Source organism: Hipposideros armiger, unplaced genomic scaffold (assembly GCF_001890085.2).
Source record: "Hipposideros armiger isolate ML-2016 unplaced genomic scaffold, ASM189008v1 scaffold_90, whole genome shotgun sequence".
NCBI lineage: Eukaryota > Metazoa > Chordata > Mammalia > Chiroptera > Hipposideridae > Hipposideros > Hipposideros armiger.
In genome coordinates this window covers 252,298-267,734 of record NW_017731440.1, presented here as the reverse complement: position 1 = coordinate 267,734, position 15,437 = coordinate 252,298, and the positions used below count along the sequence as shown (strand labels likewise).

At 36.4% G+C, this 15,437-nt stretch overlaps 1 protein-coding gene across 11 annotated transcripts in view; it reads left to right on the top strand.

Moving 5' to 3' along the window:
* The window catches only part of MIA2 (MIA SH3 domain ER export factor 2), an 84,579-nt gene that overhangs the window by 37,712 nt on the left and 31,430 nt on the right, over nucleotides 1-15,437 (top strand). For 8 of the 11 annotated variants that reach the window (XM_019644737.1, XM_019644735.1, XM_019644745.1 and 5 more), the window contains 10 exons: nucleotides 1,087-1,158; nucleotides 3,138-3,164; nucleotides 3,722-3,832; nucleotides 4,481-4,552; nucleotides 5,095-5,199; nucleotides 5,801-5,923; nucleotides 7,729-7,834; nucleotides 9,089-9,135; nucleotides 9,872-9,962; nucleotides 10,518-10,656. In XM_019644737.1, coding sequence (XP_019500282.1) covers nucleotides 1,087-1,158; nucleotides 3,138-3,164; nucleotides 3,722-3,832; nucleotides 4,481-4,552; nucleotides 5,095-5,199; nucleotides 5,801-5,923; nucleotides 7,729-7,834; nucleotides 9,089-9,135; nucleotides 9,872-9,962; nucleotides 10,518-10,656 — 893 coding nt within the window. The remainder of the gene's footprint in view (nucleotides 1-1,086; nucleotides 1,159-3,137; nucleotides 3,165-3,721; nucleotides 3,833-4,480; nucleotides 4,553-5,094; nucleotides 5,200-5,800; nucleotides 5,924-7,728; nucleotides 7,835-9,088; nucleotides 9,136-9,871; nucleotides 9,963-10,517; nucleotides 10,657-15,437) is intronic. The other 3 variants (XM_019644736.1, XM_019644741.1, XM_019644747.1) reach the window with 1 other exon arrangement.

Sequence of the window (15,437 nt, the reverse complement as noted above, 5' to 3'; positions counted from 1 at the left end):
CTCGTGCTCCCTTTAATTACTTTCTTTTTTTTTTTTTAAAGATTTTATTGGGGAATTGGAGGAGGGCAACAGTGTTGGGGGAATTGGGGAAGGGGAACAGTGTTGGAGAAGGGAAACAGTCAAGTTGTTGTCCTTCAGTCTCAGTTGTGGAGGGCGCAGCTAGCTCAGCTCCAAGTCCAGTCGCCATCCAGCTGCCCATTGGCAGCTCGCGGCCGCTTAGCTCAAGGTGCCATGTTCAATCTTAGTTGCAGGGGTGCGCAGCCTACCATTTCATGCGGGAGCCAAACTGGCAACCTTGTTGCTAAGAGCACACACTCTCACCAGCTGAGCCATCCTGCCACCTGTTGGCAGCTCTGTGGCAGCTCAGCTTGGGTGCAGCTCGCTGGCCCATGTGGTAATCAAACTGGCGACCCTGTTGCTCAGAGCTCGCACTCTTAACCAACTGAGCCACTCGGCTGGCCCCGTGATTTATTTATTTATTTTTTAAAGCATTGAAGTAAGTGCATTTTGCTAAATCTTATAGCATTGTATGTTTCATTGTCCTTATTTTACATTGTCCTTGGTTCTCTTTATCTTTTAAACATTTTATATTCCTTACTTGCCTTAGTTGTTGTATGATTTGAATTAGAAGTGAAAATTTCTGATGGCAACTTAGTGTAAATTTCTTTTTAATGAATAGGTGGACTTCGGACAGCTCTCTCTCTCTTTCTTTTTAATTTTTTTTTAGCTGAGCCATCCTGCCACCTGTTGGCAGGTCAGCTTGGGCCGTGAATCGAACTGGCGACCCTGTTGCTCAGAGCTCACACTTTTGAGCGAGCTCTTAACCAACTGAGCCACTCGGCCGGCAGGACAGCTCTCTTAATCTTCTACTTGTTGCCCAAGCAAGCTACTCGGTTGTGATGTGTTAACTGCCCTGGCTTTGTTTGTTTTTTAGTGTTCATATTTGAAGAACTTAAAGTTAAGTAAATCCATGTAAATTTAACATACCTGTGGAAGTAGATTCTGTCTGCGTCTTAAGACACCTATCTAGATAAAATTTGGAATCAAATTTGTAGAGATTTTACTTACAGTGTTGCTTTTTTTCAGTATGAAGGCTTAGAGTCATCTTTAAAGGATTCCAACTTTGAGAAGGAGTCAACAGAAGCACAAAGTTTGGAGGTAAAAACAGTATAATTATAAAAGCTGGGGGAGGGCCAGCCGACTGGCGCGTTGGTTAAGAACTGGCTTGGGACGCCAGAGGGCCCCGGTTCGGATCCCACATATGAGGGCCAGTGACACTGCCCTCTACAGCTAAGATGCTGAACAACAGCTCAACCTGGAGCTGGGCTGCCGTGAGTCGCCTGCGATGGCGTAGGCTGCAGCGGGCTGCCATGGGCTACCGTGTGTAGCCATCAGCCAGCGTAAGTGGCCAGCAGCCACTGTGAGTGGCCGTCCAGAAGCCGGTGACTGATCTGCTTCGCCCAGGAACAGCGCAGTGATGGTGCCAACTTGGGCCAATGAAGCAACGTCCTCCACAACTAGACTGAAAAACAAAAAGGACAGCAACTTGTCTGTTCCACTTCCCCCAATTCCCTGGCGCTGTTCCCGTCCCCCAATTTCCCAATAAAAATCTTAAAAAAAAAAAAAATTATAAAGAAAATAAAAGCTGGGGGAGGATTCTTATAAAGAACATAAACTTTAAAAAAAGTTATGTGTCTTCTCCAAACTGTTTCAAAGGAAATGTGATAGAGCATCTCTGAATGTTAAACTTAAAGAAAAAGTTAAATATAGGAAATAGTAAATAGCATAAAATATTTTAAATATTTGAGCTCTTGTTGCTAACTTGTTTTGAGTGAGGCACTTTTAGTTCACTGGAATCTGGGCTATATAGGAGCTGTTTATTCTTCATTCCTGGGAAATGTATTATTTTTTGTGACCATTATTATTATTATTTTTTGATTCACTTTCCTTCAGAAAGAAAAACAGGATTTTTTTCATAAATTTAGCAATAGTTGGCAACCATAAATTATGTATATTGTGGTAGGACTTGCTTTTACTTCATCCTCTGTATATTAGGAGCTGACTAGAATTAGACCAAAGATTTACTTATAAGCAGTGGTGTGCTGGTAAATATTTAACAGCTGGCTCTTTGAAAGGCAGGAGCCTGTATTTGCAGCATTTTGCTGAGTTCTTTTGTGTAAATACTCTGACTGTGACCAATTTCCAGCTGCCACCATGTGGCTGAATATAGTTTGGAGGGGATCTGCATAGTTAGCTCTTCTGAGCAGGTATGATTTGACTAACAGGAAGGAAGGAAAGTATGATAATTTGTCATTTAGCTAAGCTGTGACAGGTTAGGATAATGGGAGTGTCTTACTGTTTTGAGATGGAAGTGTTATAAAAAGCTTACTAATATTAAAGTAGAAAACAGTGGACTTTGTACTTTTGATATACGTGTTCAGTCAGTCGAGCTTAGCAGTTCTCAATCACTGATGTCTAATAATCAAAGTATGTATTATGATTCAGAATTTCTTAATAGAGTGCAGAGTAAGTTATAAATTGAATTCCAAATGAAATAAATTTAATCTTTTCTTTCATTTGTTACTTATTAATATCCTCAAGAACTTGTTGAAATAATTGTATTTTTTGTTGACCCCCTCTTTTAAGTTGTTCTAGTAGTTATTTATTAGTTTGATGAAAAAAGAATTTTAAAAGGCATTTAGCAAAAACTGGACTGCAAAGACATTTCCTCAAGCTTGGTGGTATTGTGGATAAAATAAAACAGCAATTTATTCTCAAGCCATTGAGTTTACATAATCTAGCAATAAGATTACCTGAATTTTTACTTTAAAATGAACATTTTAGAAGTTTTTCTCTAATTTTATTAATTTTTAAACATGTAGTATTTATTTTCCAGATTAATAAATGTAATTGAATATACACTAATATACAATTTAAAAATTTGATGGTTGAATCTGTGGATAAAATCAAAACAATATAGTAATTTGGATTCAAGTCAGAGAATTTATATAATCAAGTAGTCAAATTTGGAGAAATACATATAAATAAGTTTTTAACCAATATAGTATATACTTGTTCTGCTTTTATTTTGGCCTGCATTAAATTGTTTGAATTTTTGGTTTATTTTTTTTATCAAGTTTGTTGAAGGATCACAGGTACCCAAGGTATGTTTATAATATTTAATATCCAATTGGAATAATCTAATAACTAATCATTTTAAATTCAAAAGGTCACAGAAAATGTCTTAATGCAGTGTGGCATATTATTATGAAGCCGTCTTGATTGATTCTGTAATTTGTTTATTTTACCTTTAATTATATTAAATTGGATTTATTTCTCCTTTTTCCCTTGATAACGCTTTAGAGCAGAGGTTGGCAAACTAGACTGTGGGCTTGCCACCTGTTTTGTAAATAAAATTTTATTAGAACATTCTTGTTCATTTACATATTGTCTTTGCTTTTTCATTACCTAGGCATAATTAAGTAGTTGGGACAGAGACTGCATGGCCTGCAAAACTAAAATATTTACTCTCTCTCTGACTCTTTATGGAAAAAGTTTGCTGACCCCTGTTAGAATTGCTATTATTTCAATGTTATAAAAATGAACAAATACATAAACTAAACTTATTTAATTTCCAGCCTATGTGTTTGATTATACTCACCTGATTTACCCTAACCAAAAATTCCTATGTCTGTCTCAAAAAGTTGGCTTCATTTTTCAGGAAATCTATGAAAAGGTGAACTGGTCCAAATCTGAACTTGAGGATGAAATACTCTTTCTAGAAAAACAATTACAAGAGGAGAAGTCTAAACATTCTGAGCAAGATGAATTGGTAAGTGGTAAGACCTTTGTGTTTGAGGAGACTGTAGGAAAAAGACAGTTACTGAATTTTAAAAAATTAATATGATATTGGTTAAAGTATTACATATGCTCTGAAAAATCAAAGAATACAGAAAGCTGTAAAATGGAGAGTAAAAATTTCCAGATCCACTAGCTCTTTTCATACCCTAGAGGTTACCATTATCATGTTAAGTTTCTTGCATATTCTTGTAGAAATCTTGTATATGCACTATGGAAGTAACTTACATAAATAAGTTGAATAATTGCATACATAGTGGATTTTATGTTATGATTCAAAAGGTATGTTAAGAGCCTTAACTTTCCTTTATTTGTCATCCTATTTTAAAATGTGTCTTAAGGAAGTTCTTGTGTGTGAGATTATTAGAAAGAGATGATGTTAATAGACTTATCTGAAGCCTTTAAAACTTAAATGTTATGAAATATTAAAGATGAGATAGGTTACTATTATGTAACTTTCATATCAAATTCCTTTAAGCATATGGCTGAGAAGGTTTATTAATTTGAGCCCTCAGGTGTTTGAGAAAAAGTGTTAGGTTCACGATATATCTAATATATGTGGCATCTTGGAAACTGAGGAGTTTAGTAAATACTTGTTTACTGATTGATACTGTCTTTCCAGATGGTGGATATTTCAAAAAAGATACAGTCCCTAGAAGAGGAATCAAAATCCCTCAAAGCACAAGTAGCTGAAGTAAGTTGAATTAGTTAATAGGTCTGTTGCTTTTGTCAATCATTTTAATTTTATTGTTACTTTTATGATTAAAGTATAAGATATAAATTAGAATTTGCGATATAAGGGTCTTAGATATATATTTTTTATACAAGGTACCATAGGAAAGTTCATTTTTTATTGGACTATTTATTGAGCTATTGCTACGTGCTCGTTACTGTGGAAAGGTTCTTGGCACTTAACATTAGTAGACAAAATTCACAGAAAAGTTGTAAAGTTTAAATTTTGCTAAGAGAGATAGATAGTAAAAAAGTTAACAAAACTTGCTACATAGTACACAGAAGGTTACAAAAGGTTAAATCAAAGTCCAAGGTCACATGGCAAGGTAGTGTTAAAGCCATGACTAGACCTTGATTCTAGGCCAGCCTTTTTTCTGCTACATTGTGCTGCCTCTCCTATTAACATTGGATGTTTTTTACTTTAATTCCATGTTATAAGGAGTATGTGTAAAAAAGAGCTATTAAACCCATTGTTATAAACTCAATATGTTGTATTTTACTTAGGCCAAAACAACCTTCAAAATATTTCAAATGAATGAAGAACGACTTAAGGTAGCTATAAAAGATGCTTTGAGTGAAAACTCCCAACTTCAGGAAAGCCAGAAGCAGGTTTGTACTGTATGGGGACTCTTCAACTTGTGAATATGTAATTGTAAATCTTCTGGGCATACTCATGACTGACCCTTGCTAGGAGCAAGAATAGGCTTTTCCTGGAGAGCACGAGAGCAGGGCAATCTCCTGTGTATTCTTCGGTGTCACTCCTGGTAGGATAAATTTTAATATAAGTAATTTTTATATATATATAAATTTTTTATATATATATAAAAAAATTTATATAAATATATATTTATATAAAATATAAAATTTTAATATAATAATATAAGGGCATGTTATATGGGATATAAGGAATGTTAAGAAATGACCGAATCTAACAGATATGTGTCAGAAAACCTTTTATTTGATATAGATTTATTATGTTAGTCAGTAGAAGAAGGTTTAAGTGTGTTATTTTACATTACCACTCTTTTGAAAGTTCTTTGAAAACGGGAGCCCGCCTTCCTTCCCTCCTTCATTCCATCCCTTCCTGTCTTCTTCCCTTCCTTCTCAGCAACACATTGTATTGTTTAATATCTATTAATGATACATAGATAAATATGGATGATAAGATAATATGAACTGCTTTTCTTTTTTTGTTGGGTTTGAATTTTAGCTTTTACAAGAAGCTGAAGAATGGAAAGAGAAAGTTAGTGAACTTAATAAACAGAAAATAACTTTTGAAGACTCCACAGTATGTGCAAAACAAGTTCTATGTGACAAAGAAAATCAGATCAAGGTAAATGGCCCTGTTGGTGACTGAGTCAGCTAGAATTTTATACTAATTCTGAAATTTGAAAATTTTTGTTTTCAGAAACTTTTATTTTGATCATTTATTTGGCCAAATTTGACGATATGTACTTTTTTGGCATATTTTTCAATTTGCCTTGAAGGCTTACAGATTTGTAGTGTATGTATCACCATTTCGTTTGTCCCTTTTCTTGTCTGTATCTTAGCCTAGGTATTGATTGAAGAAGGAAAGACAGTAATGGGTTTTACCTTTGTCTTTAGACTGCCGTCTGTTTCTGTTGATAAGAGGTTGGAAAGAATTTTAGAAATTGGACAGATGGAGTTATATGTATTGATTGAATATCTTTAATACTGAGATTGGCTGGTGTATGTACTTTCACAGAGATGAATACTTAAAAAAATAAATTAATTGAAACTTTAATAGGAATAAAAGAATTAATATTACTGTTAGGATTTGTTGACTTTTTCCTATTCCCTGTCTCCCCCTCCTAGCCCTTTTTCCTGCCTACTCTCTTAAATCTTATGTTTTCAAGCTGCAAAAAAATACTCAGGTATCACTATCAAGTAATAAGACGTAAAACTAACATTCTGTAATCTCCACAGTGAAGTGGATGTTACCATCTTGGAAGCTATGCATTTATGCTGTTTATGTTGCTACTAAGAATGTTTTCAAGACTTCATCTTTAGGAATTGTATTGATAGTTTGGCATATTATTTATTTTTTTCCCCCTGTATTTACTTTACTAAAGGACTTGGGACTCTTCCTAAACAGGACAAGAATAAGTTGCTAATCTCAAGCTCTACTCAAAGCGATAGGCCGTTATTTGTGCTTGGAACTCTCAGGAGGGAGCTGACTGAAGGGTGAAAATTATAGAGCAGAATGGGTTTGTAGGTGGGTCCCTCCACAAACATACATGGCACAGTCATTTTATTATCTGCAGTGCTAGAAAATCCTTTATTCAAGAAAATTCAAAAATTGTTGTTGGACAACCTCTAATGCTCCAATTTAGATTCTCTTTTATAATTTATTTTTTCTTATGTCAGCTGAACTTCCCAGCTAGTTGTTTACTTGAATAAATCATATCTGTGGAATCTGATTTTTTTTTTTAATCGGGGAACTGGCAACCTTAGTGTTATGAGACTGTGCTGTAACCAACTGAGCTAACCAGCTGCTCCAACTCCAGGTTGAGTAGTTGTTTCAGTCTAGTTGTGGAGGGTGTTTTTTCCAGGACCCATCAGCTCCAAGTCACGTAGTTGTCTTCAATCTAGTTTTGGAAAGCACAGCTCCTTGGTCCATGTGGGAATTGAACCGGCAACCTTGGTGTGGAAATCGAACCGGCAACCTTGGTGTTAGGAGCACTGCGCTCTAACCTAACTGAATTAACCAGCCGCCCATGAAATCTGATTTTTTCATATATCATGTACCTCACTTGCAGATTTGTTTAACTTCACATAAAATTTATTCTCTTGTGAGTGGCCACGTTTATTTGTGGCATGTGAGAAATATCATATAAGAAACTGTTTGGTTACTTTATAGCATACGTGGGCCATTATCAAGAATTGTATTTGATTGAGGAATCACCGGTTTTGGTTTTTAACTTGCAGAATTGAATAGTCAATACATGATAAATTTTTCAGAGTATTTACATATCATAATACCAGGTAGAGAATAAGAGTTCATTTACTGTTATTTATGTGCATTGATTTTTAACTATAACTATACTGTCAGAAGTTGTAAATCGTTAGCAGAAGGCATTACCCTCTCTTTTTTTTCTCCCTTTGCTAAATGTCAAGTCCCTGACTGAACGCTTGCTAAAGATGAAAGATTGGGCTGCTGTGCTTGGAGAAGACCTAACGGATGATAATTTGGAATTGGAAATGAAGAGTGATTCAGAAAATGGTGCGCACTTAGGCATTAAATGACTTGTCCTCTTGTTAAAAATGATGACTAGTTCTTGTATTTCCCTTTAGTTCCCCATGTTCACCCTGTTCTTTATATATTGTGTTTTGGCCCATCTTGTCCATCTTTCTTTAATTCTCTGTCCCTTTCTCACCATCCCTTATAGTTAAGCTTCAGCTGGAATACGGCCTTTTCAGTAAATCTTTCACCATCTCCTCAGACAGACTTGCAGCCTCCTTCCTCTGTTCTTTTCATGTATTGTACATATCTTCATATAGCAATTTTAACATTGCATCATAATCATTATAATGCCTCCTTTTACCTGTACTGTAAGCTATCAAATGGATGGGTGAGTAGTTTAAAAAAAAAAAAAAAAGAGTGTCATATAAATTAATACCTCAGGATACTTTTTTTTTTTTTTTTTTAGTTAGATGGTTCAGATGGTTACGGTGCTTTAACTTTGGCCACCCCAAATTGTTATTGCTGTTGTTGGTTGCAACCTGGAACCTGAGGAAAATGTTAGGTTCACCATAGCTACTCACTGTATTCTCAAATCAATTCTTTTGACTTAAAATTTTTTATTTTATTTTGACATAATTATAGACTTAGAAGAAGTTGTAAAAAGAGTGCGGAGAGATCTTACATATCTTTCACCTAGTTTTCCCTAATGGTAGTCCTTTTGACTTTTGTGTACTTGCTCTTTTCTCTGCCTCCACCCCTGCATAATTAACAGATTTATTAAGGAGGAGAAGATATGATTTTTATAAAGTTTTCTTTGATGATAGCATTAATACATTGTTGGAAAACTACATTTCCAAAGTAAATACTTACAGTTCTGTTTTTACTTTAAGATCTGCTTTATTTTGGAAGAAATAATTTTCTAGTGAGAAAACTCATGCTTGTTTAATGTTATTTTAATTTGGAGTATAATTCCACTCGTATTTTGTATGGTGAAGGATTCCAAGAATAGACTGTGGACTGTAATTAGGTGAATACCAAATCCTTGTTATAACTCTGTTCTTGGACTGGTGAAGATCCTTGTTAAATGATAACTCTTGTACTTCTAGTGTTTTTATTGTTTAACTTCTTGGGAGCAGATTCAAGGCCGTTCTGCCTTATATCAAATTCATTGCTATAGCAAGAAGGGGATTATAAGGCTCTAGCTGAGAGAACTAATAAAATCATTTGGATGTCTGTTGTGGCATTGCATTTTTTTCCACCGATTTATTGTTATGTTTTTGTTTTTTACTACAGATAATCAACCACAAGGAGCTTTGAAGAAACTGATTCATGCTGCTAAGGTTTGCATTACTATATAAATATAAAAATAGAAGTAGGACATGGATTAAACCCGTGTCTTTAGTAACTATTTTAAAAGGCAGTTTTATAGTTACAATATAAGAGATCAGAATTTTCAGAAGTAATCAGAATTATCTTTGTTAATTTTTTTTTATAATTAGAAATTCATATTGTTAATTTTTAGAATTTATCATAACAAATTTTCAAGGCCTGAATTCATATCTTTTGGATAAGGAATACATTAAAAATGTTTGCTCTACTTTCTCTCATACTTCTCTCTTTGAGCATTTTTCTTTCTCTGGTCTCAGTATTTTCCCCTTTCTGTTTCCCCATATTCTATTTTGTGAGTTAAATACTAGGTTCCTTTTCTTCTGGTTTATCCCTCCTCTTTTCCACTTCAGTAATGGCATCCTGATCTTTACTGATCTGTGAGAAGTATTGGTAATGTAGTTTGAAGATCACTTTAATCAAAACTTACATGTTGAAAGTAAACAAAATGAAAATAGCCAATGTTTAAGCATCTGTCACTTATCTTCTTTATCCCTGTTCTGAAATTTACAACTATTGAGGACTTTGGTAACTTTCTAAGATGGACGCTGCATTGTTAGCTTGTACATTCTAGGCAATAATTTCATCAAAGTTATAAAAGAGCTTTGAAAGGTTGGGATGGCATATTGGGAGTTTTTGTTTTTGTATAACTGATTAATGTTGTTTTTTACTTTCTTCTATTCTTTGAAGTTAAATGCTTCTTTAAAAACCCTAGAAGGAGAAAGAAACCAAATTTATACTCAATTATCTGAAATAGATAAAACAAAGGAAGAACTTACAGGTAAGTAATGTACATACTTTTAAAGTTTTCCTATATAAATATATCTTATAGAGAATGGCACCATGAATTAAATCAATTATGGGAAGATCAGTTTGATCATTTTTTGTTTGTTTGTTTTTTGTTTTTTTACTTTTTTTTCTTATTTGGGAAAAATTAATCCCGAATTTTTTGTCGTTGTTAATAAAGCCTTATCGGTTTCCTCCATATTTATATGAAATTGTTGGGTCGTCAGGATAGGCATGATGCATTTTTGCATTGAAAAACATAGAAAAATATGTCATGACTTTCCCGATGACCCAATAAAATAATGAAATTATTTAAAAAAAAGTAAAACCATACTTATCTTTGAATTTCAGTGTTGTATGTGTGGTATGATTTGAGATATTAAAAAGTAGCAAATTAAAATGTTTCAAGGTCTTTGTTAATTGTAAAATTGACTTTCAGTAATGATATTACTATATTTGACAGATCTTTTTACAGTATAGTTTTCCCCTTTAATATATATGTGTAGTATGTTAAATATGTAGTATATTTACTTTTAATAAATTTCTCTAGAGTGTATTAAAAATCTCCAGACTGAACAAACATCTCTGCAGTCAGAAAATGAACAGTTTGAAAGTGAGAATCAAAAGCTTCAGCAGAAACTTAAAGTAATGACTGAACTGTATCAAGAAAATGAAATGACACTTCACAGGTAATAAAAATTATGTTGATAAGGCTACTGAATGAATGGCAAGTAAAATAGCTTAAAAATGTTGCATATTCAGTTTATGTGATTATCCAAAGTTCTGTTTATGATTGGATGATATTTCACCAGTGCTTATTTTAAGAAAGTTATTTGATCTTGAAACACTTTTTCTTCAAGGAAGAAAATGTAAATGGTATTGGACTTTGCAAGGTAGTTCACAAAATCCTCTTTAACTTTTTTTTAATTTTTTTAAAGATTTTATTGGAGAATTGGGGGAGGGCAACAGGGTTGGGGAAACAGGGAAGGGGAACAGACAAGTTGCTGTCCTTTTGTTCTTCAGTCTAGTTGTGGAGGATGTTGCTTCACTGGCTCATGTTGGTAATATCATTGCGCTCTTCCCGGGTGAGGCAGTTATTCGCAGGCCATTAGAGGGCCGCTCACTGCAGCTAATGGCAGCTCACGCTGGCTGCCAGCTGCTCACGCTGGCTATCAGCCACTCACGGTAGCTCATGGCAGCCCAGTGCAGCAGGGGCTGCAGCCTACGCCATCGCTGGCGACTCACGGCAGCCCAGGTCCAGGTAGAGCTGTTGTTCACCATCTTAGCTGTAGAGGGCGCAGCATCACTGGCCCTCATGGGGGATCCAAACTGGGGCCCTGCTGCTCAGAGCTGTCATCCCAAGCCAACTCTTAACCAGTGTGCCACTCAGCCGGTCCTCTTTAACTTCTTATAGTCAGCAAATTATTGCTAACTAATCTTCCTAATACTGTAAGCTAGGTCAGGGAATCTGCTGTCATTTTTTTTTTTTTTTAAGCTGAGCCATCCTGCCACCTGTTGGCAGCTCATCGGCTGCTCAGCTCGGGCCAGGTATCGAACTGCTGTTGCTCAGAGCTCAAACTCTTAAGCAAGCTCTTAACCAACTGAGCCACTCGGCTGGCCCTAGACCAGGGAATCTGAATGGACATCCTACTAATTAAATGCTACCCATTAGTTTTATCTCTGATATATATATATAAAACAGATTCCTTTCCCCTGTGTAAATTGCTCCTGCCGAACCATTTCTTGTCTCAGTAAATGGCAGTGCTATTTGCTCAGTTGCTCAGGGCAGCTGTTCATGACTTTTCTCTTTTATATCTTCAAATTCTGTCAGCTTTCCTGTATCTTGAATCTGACTACTTATCACCACCTCCTATACTACTTCTCAGATCCAAGCCATCATAAGTTAGGACCTGGTTTTTTGCGGTAGCATCATGAGTGGAGTCTCTCTCTACTCTTAACTTCCTGCTCTGTGTTTTCAGCAGCGTGGCCCTTCTAAAACATAAATAATGAGTATTGTCCGTCTGTTGTTTGGAACCTCCAAGTACCTTCATATCGCACTCAGAATTTAAACCAAAGCTTTTGTCATGGCCTGCAAGACCCTACAAGATCTGGCCTCTGGCTACCTCTTTAATCTCAGCTTATTTATTTCTTTTTTCCTTGCTACATTACAGCCACACTGGCCTCCCTGATGACCTTTAGCATGCCAAGCACATCTGTATCCCAGGGCCTTTTGTATTTGCTCCTTCTGCCTGGAATTGTGTTCCCCTGTATAAGGCTTAATACTTCATTTAATTTAGGTCTAGATTCAAATGTTGCCTCAAAGAATCCTTCCCTGGCTAGCCTAACTAAAATAACACCTACCACTCCCTGTCCTCTTATCGTGCTTTATTTTTCTTTGTAGCCCTTATTCCCCTCTGATGACTGATTGTATGTATGTATGTATGTATTTATATCTTTTTCACATTAAATGTAAACTCCATGAGAGAATTATTCTCTTTTGCTTAAAAGTATGCCTCATGCATGGTAGTTGTTCAGTAAATATTTGTTGAATGTACAAATAAATATGTTTAGTTCCTTTATATTTTGGAGTGAGAGACTGTGTGCATGTGTATGCTGATGCCTGATTGCGTAGGTGCACAGGAGACCCCTGAAATACCTACTTGGAGACTCCAGATATTCAAATACCACTATAGCACATATTTTTAATCATAAAAAGAAATAAAATGTAACAGACTTTCAAGCCCCTTTGCAAACTTAATGTAAGATATTACAGTTGATCCTCATTATTTGTGGATTCTGTATTTGCAAATTTGCAGACTTGTGGAAATTTATTTGTACCCCCAAAACCAGTATTCGTGGAGCTTTAGTGGTCATTTATAGACATGCACAGAATGGTGAATGGCGAAAAATCTGAATTGCCCGATGTGCACGTTCCCAGTTGAGGTCAAACAAGGTGATGCTCTTCTTTCTTAAGAGTCTGCTGTCATCCTCTAAACAAATGTCCTTTTTGTAGTATATTTAGTGTCTCATTTTTAAGCTTTTTTTTTGTGTGTGATTTAGCTGTTTAAAATTCACCCACGTGTGCTGAAGTGCTGTCCAGTGTTCCTAAATGTAAGAAGGCTGTGGCCCAAAAAGTTAGCTATTATTATTATTAAAGGAACCGGAAGTGGTGAGCAGGACTACCCCAGTGCCTCACAGAGCAAATACATGTGTCAGGTAACCTTTGTTCAGCCATTAGTTATGTGGTTACAGACCGGGAATTCACTGTTAATGAATCAACAACATGCATTCAATAGGTGTCTTTAAACAGAAATATGTAAGACGGTTATGTAGTGATCATTGGAGGGAAATACTGTGACCAGAGCTCACAGGAACCTAATTTTGTACTTCTTTTAAAAGCATTTGCTAATTTAGGATTTGTGGTGACTTTTACAGACTATAACTAGCGGGAATAATGAGACTCTGTTGCATGAATCTGGAAACTGGTAGAGAATACGAACGTTCCATTGACATCAGGGGCCTGAGTGATTTAAGCTCTTTGCCAAACTGCATACTTCAATCATGCTTTGGATTCTATTAAAAATTTAAACACTTGCTATTCATGATGGACTTCTGGGCCACTTAATGACTGCTTAGGGTATAAAAGAGACACGAACTTGACTAAATGATAGAACTACAGAGTAGCCTCATGGTTTGTATCAGTAAACCTATGAATGAGCCCTTCTTTCTTTTAGGTTAGGATGAAAGATAGTGTGTGAAAAATTTGGACATAAAAGAGACTTATTTGAAGTGAAAGAAATAATTTTTGGTGTATCTTTTGGACAAAAAATGTGATTGATTATAAAATTTTAATAAGTAGTGTTTAAAATTTTAAAGAAAAATTTCTGGAGATACTTAAAGCAAGGGTGGGAAGCTGAGTAGAATCCTAGCTGTATGTGTATTGTTTACATTGTGATTTCATTCATTTATTTGAAATGCTTTGAATTCCAAAAATATTGTATATTCCATTCTCATATTTAAATTAAAATATTTACTGTTCAAATTCAGTAAATTATGCCACTAGTTCTTCAGAGTAGAATATAGAGAGTTGACAGTAGTAGTAAAATGTTAAAATTCTTTTTTTTTTTAAAGATTTTATTGGGGAGTTGGGGAGAAGGGAAACAGCCAAGTTGCTGTCCTTCAATCTTAGTTGTGGAGGATGCAGCTAGCTCAGCTCCAAGTGCAGTTGCCATCCGGCTGCCCGGCCGCAGCTCTCAGCCGCTCAGCTCAAGGTGCCATGTTTAATTTTAGTTACATGTGGGCATAGCCCACCATCCCATGCGGGAGTCCAGCCGGCAACCTTGTTGTTAGGAACACGTGCTGTCACCAGCTGAGCCATCCTGCCATCTGTTGGCAGCTCAGCGGCAGCTTAGTTTGTACGCAGCTCACTGGCCCATGTGGGGGTCGAACCGGCAACGCTGTTGCTCAGAGCTCGCGCTCTTAACCAACTGAGCCACTTGGCTGGCCCAAATGTTAAAATTCTTTCCTGCAGACAGTGTGATTTAGATTAATGTTTTTTTACTAGTGATATATTACATTACTAGCACTTTTCTACATTTAATATTGGAGAGAAGTGAAATAGTATGGAAGCTTGATATGTTGCTTTAAATATGTGAAGTAAGATGTGGTTGTTTTTAGTTATATCATTGGGTTTCCTTTCACAGTGTAGTTTTCATCATTAGTTAATCCCACCCAAATTCAGAGGTGGGGGGTGTGGTTCATAGACTTTACCTTTGAAGGGTAAAAGAATTTTTCTGTGTCAAACAATTTCTGGCCATTTTTTTTTTAAGATTTTTATTGGGGAATTGGGGGGATGGGAACAGTGCTGGGGAATTGGGGGAAGGGGAACAGACAAGTTGCTGTCCTTTTGTTCTTCAGTCTAGTTGTGGAGGATGTTGCTTCACTGGCCCAAGTTGGCACCATCATTGCGCTCTTCTCTGGCGAGGCAGATCAGTCGCCGGCTTCTGGACGGCCGCTCACTGCGGCTGCTGGCCGCTCACGCTGGCTGCTGGCCACACATGGTAGCCCATGGCAATCCACTGCCACAGGGACTGCAGCCCACGCTGTCGCCAGCGACTCAGGGCAGCCCAGCTCCAGGTTGAGCTGTTGTTCAGCATCTCAGCTGTAGAGGGCAGTGTCACTGGCCCTCATATGTGGGATCCGAACCGGGGCCCTCTGGCATCCCAAGCGAGTTCTTAACCATCGCGCCACTCGGCCGGCCCTCTGGCCATTTTTAATCTGCACAGTCTGTAAAAACACTTCTTGTCCATCTCCAAGCCCATTAACCTTGTATGCTTTTCCTAAGGCGATGGCTTTTATTTTCTTATAACACCTATGAAACAATTGACCCTAGGAAGTACTTTCTAAGCAACAGGTACTGTAGCGTGTACAATATAAAACATTTATTGCTGCCCTGTAGAATTTCTTCAGT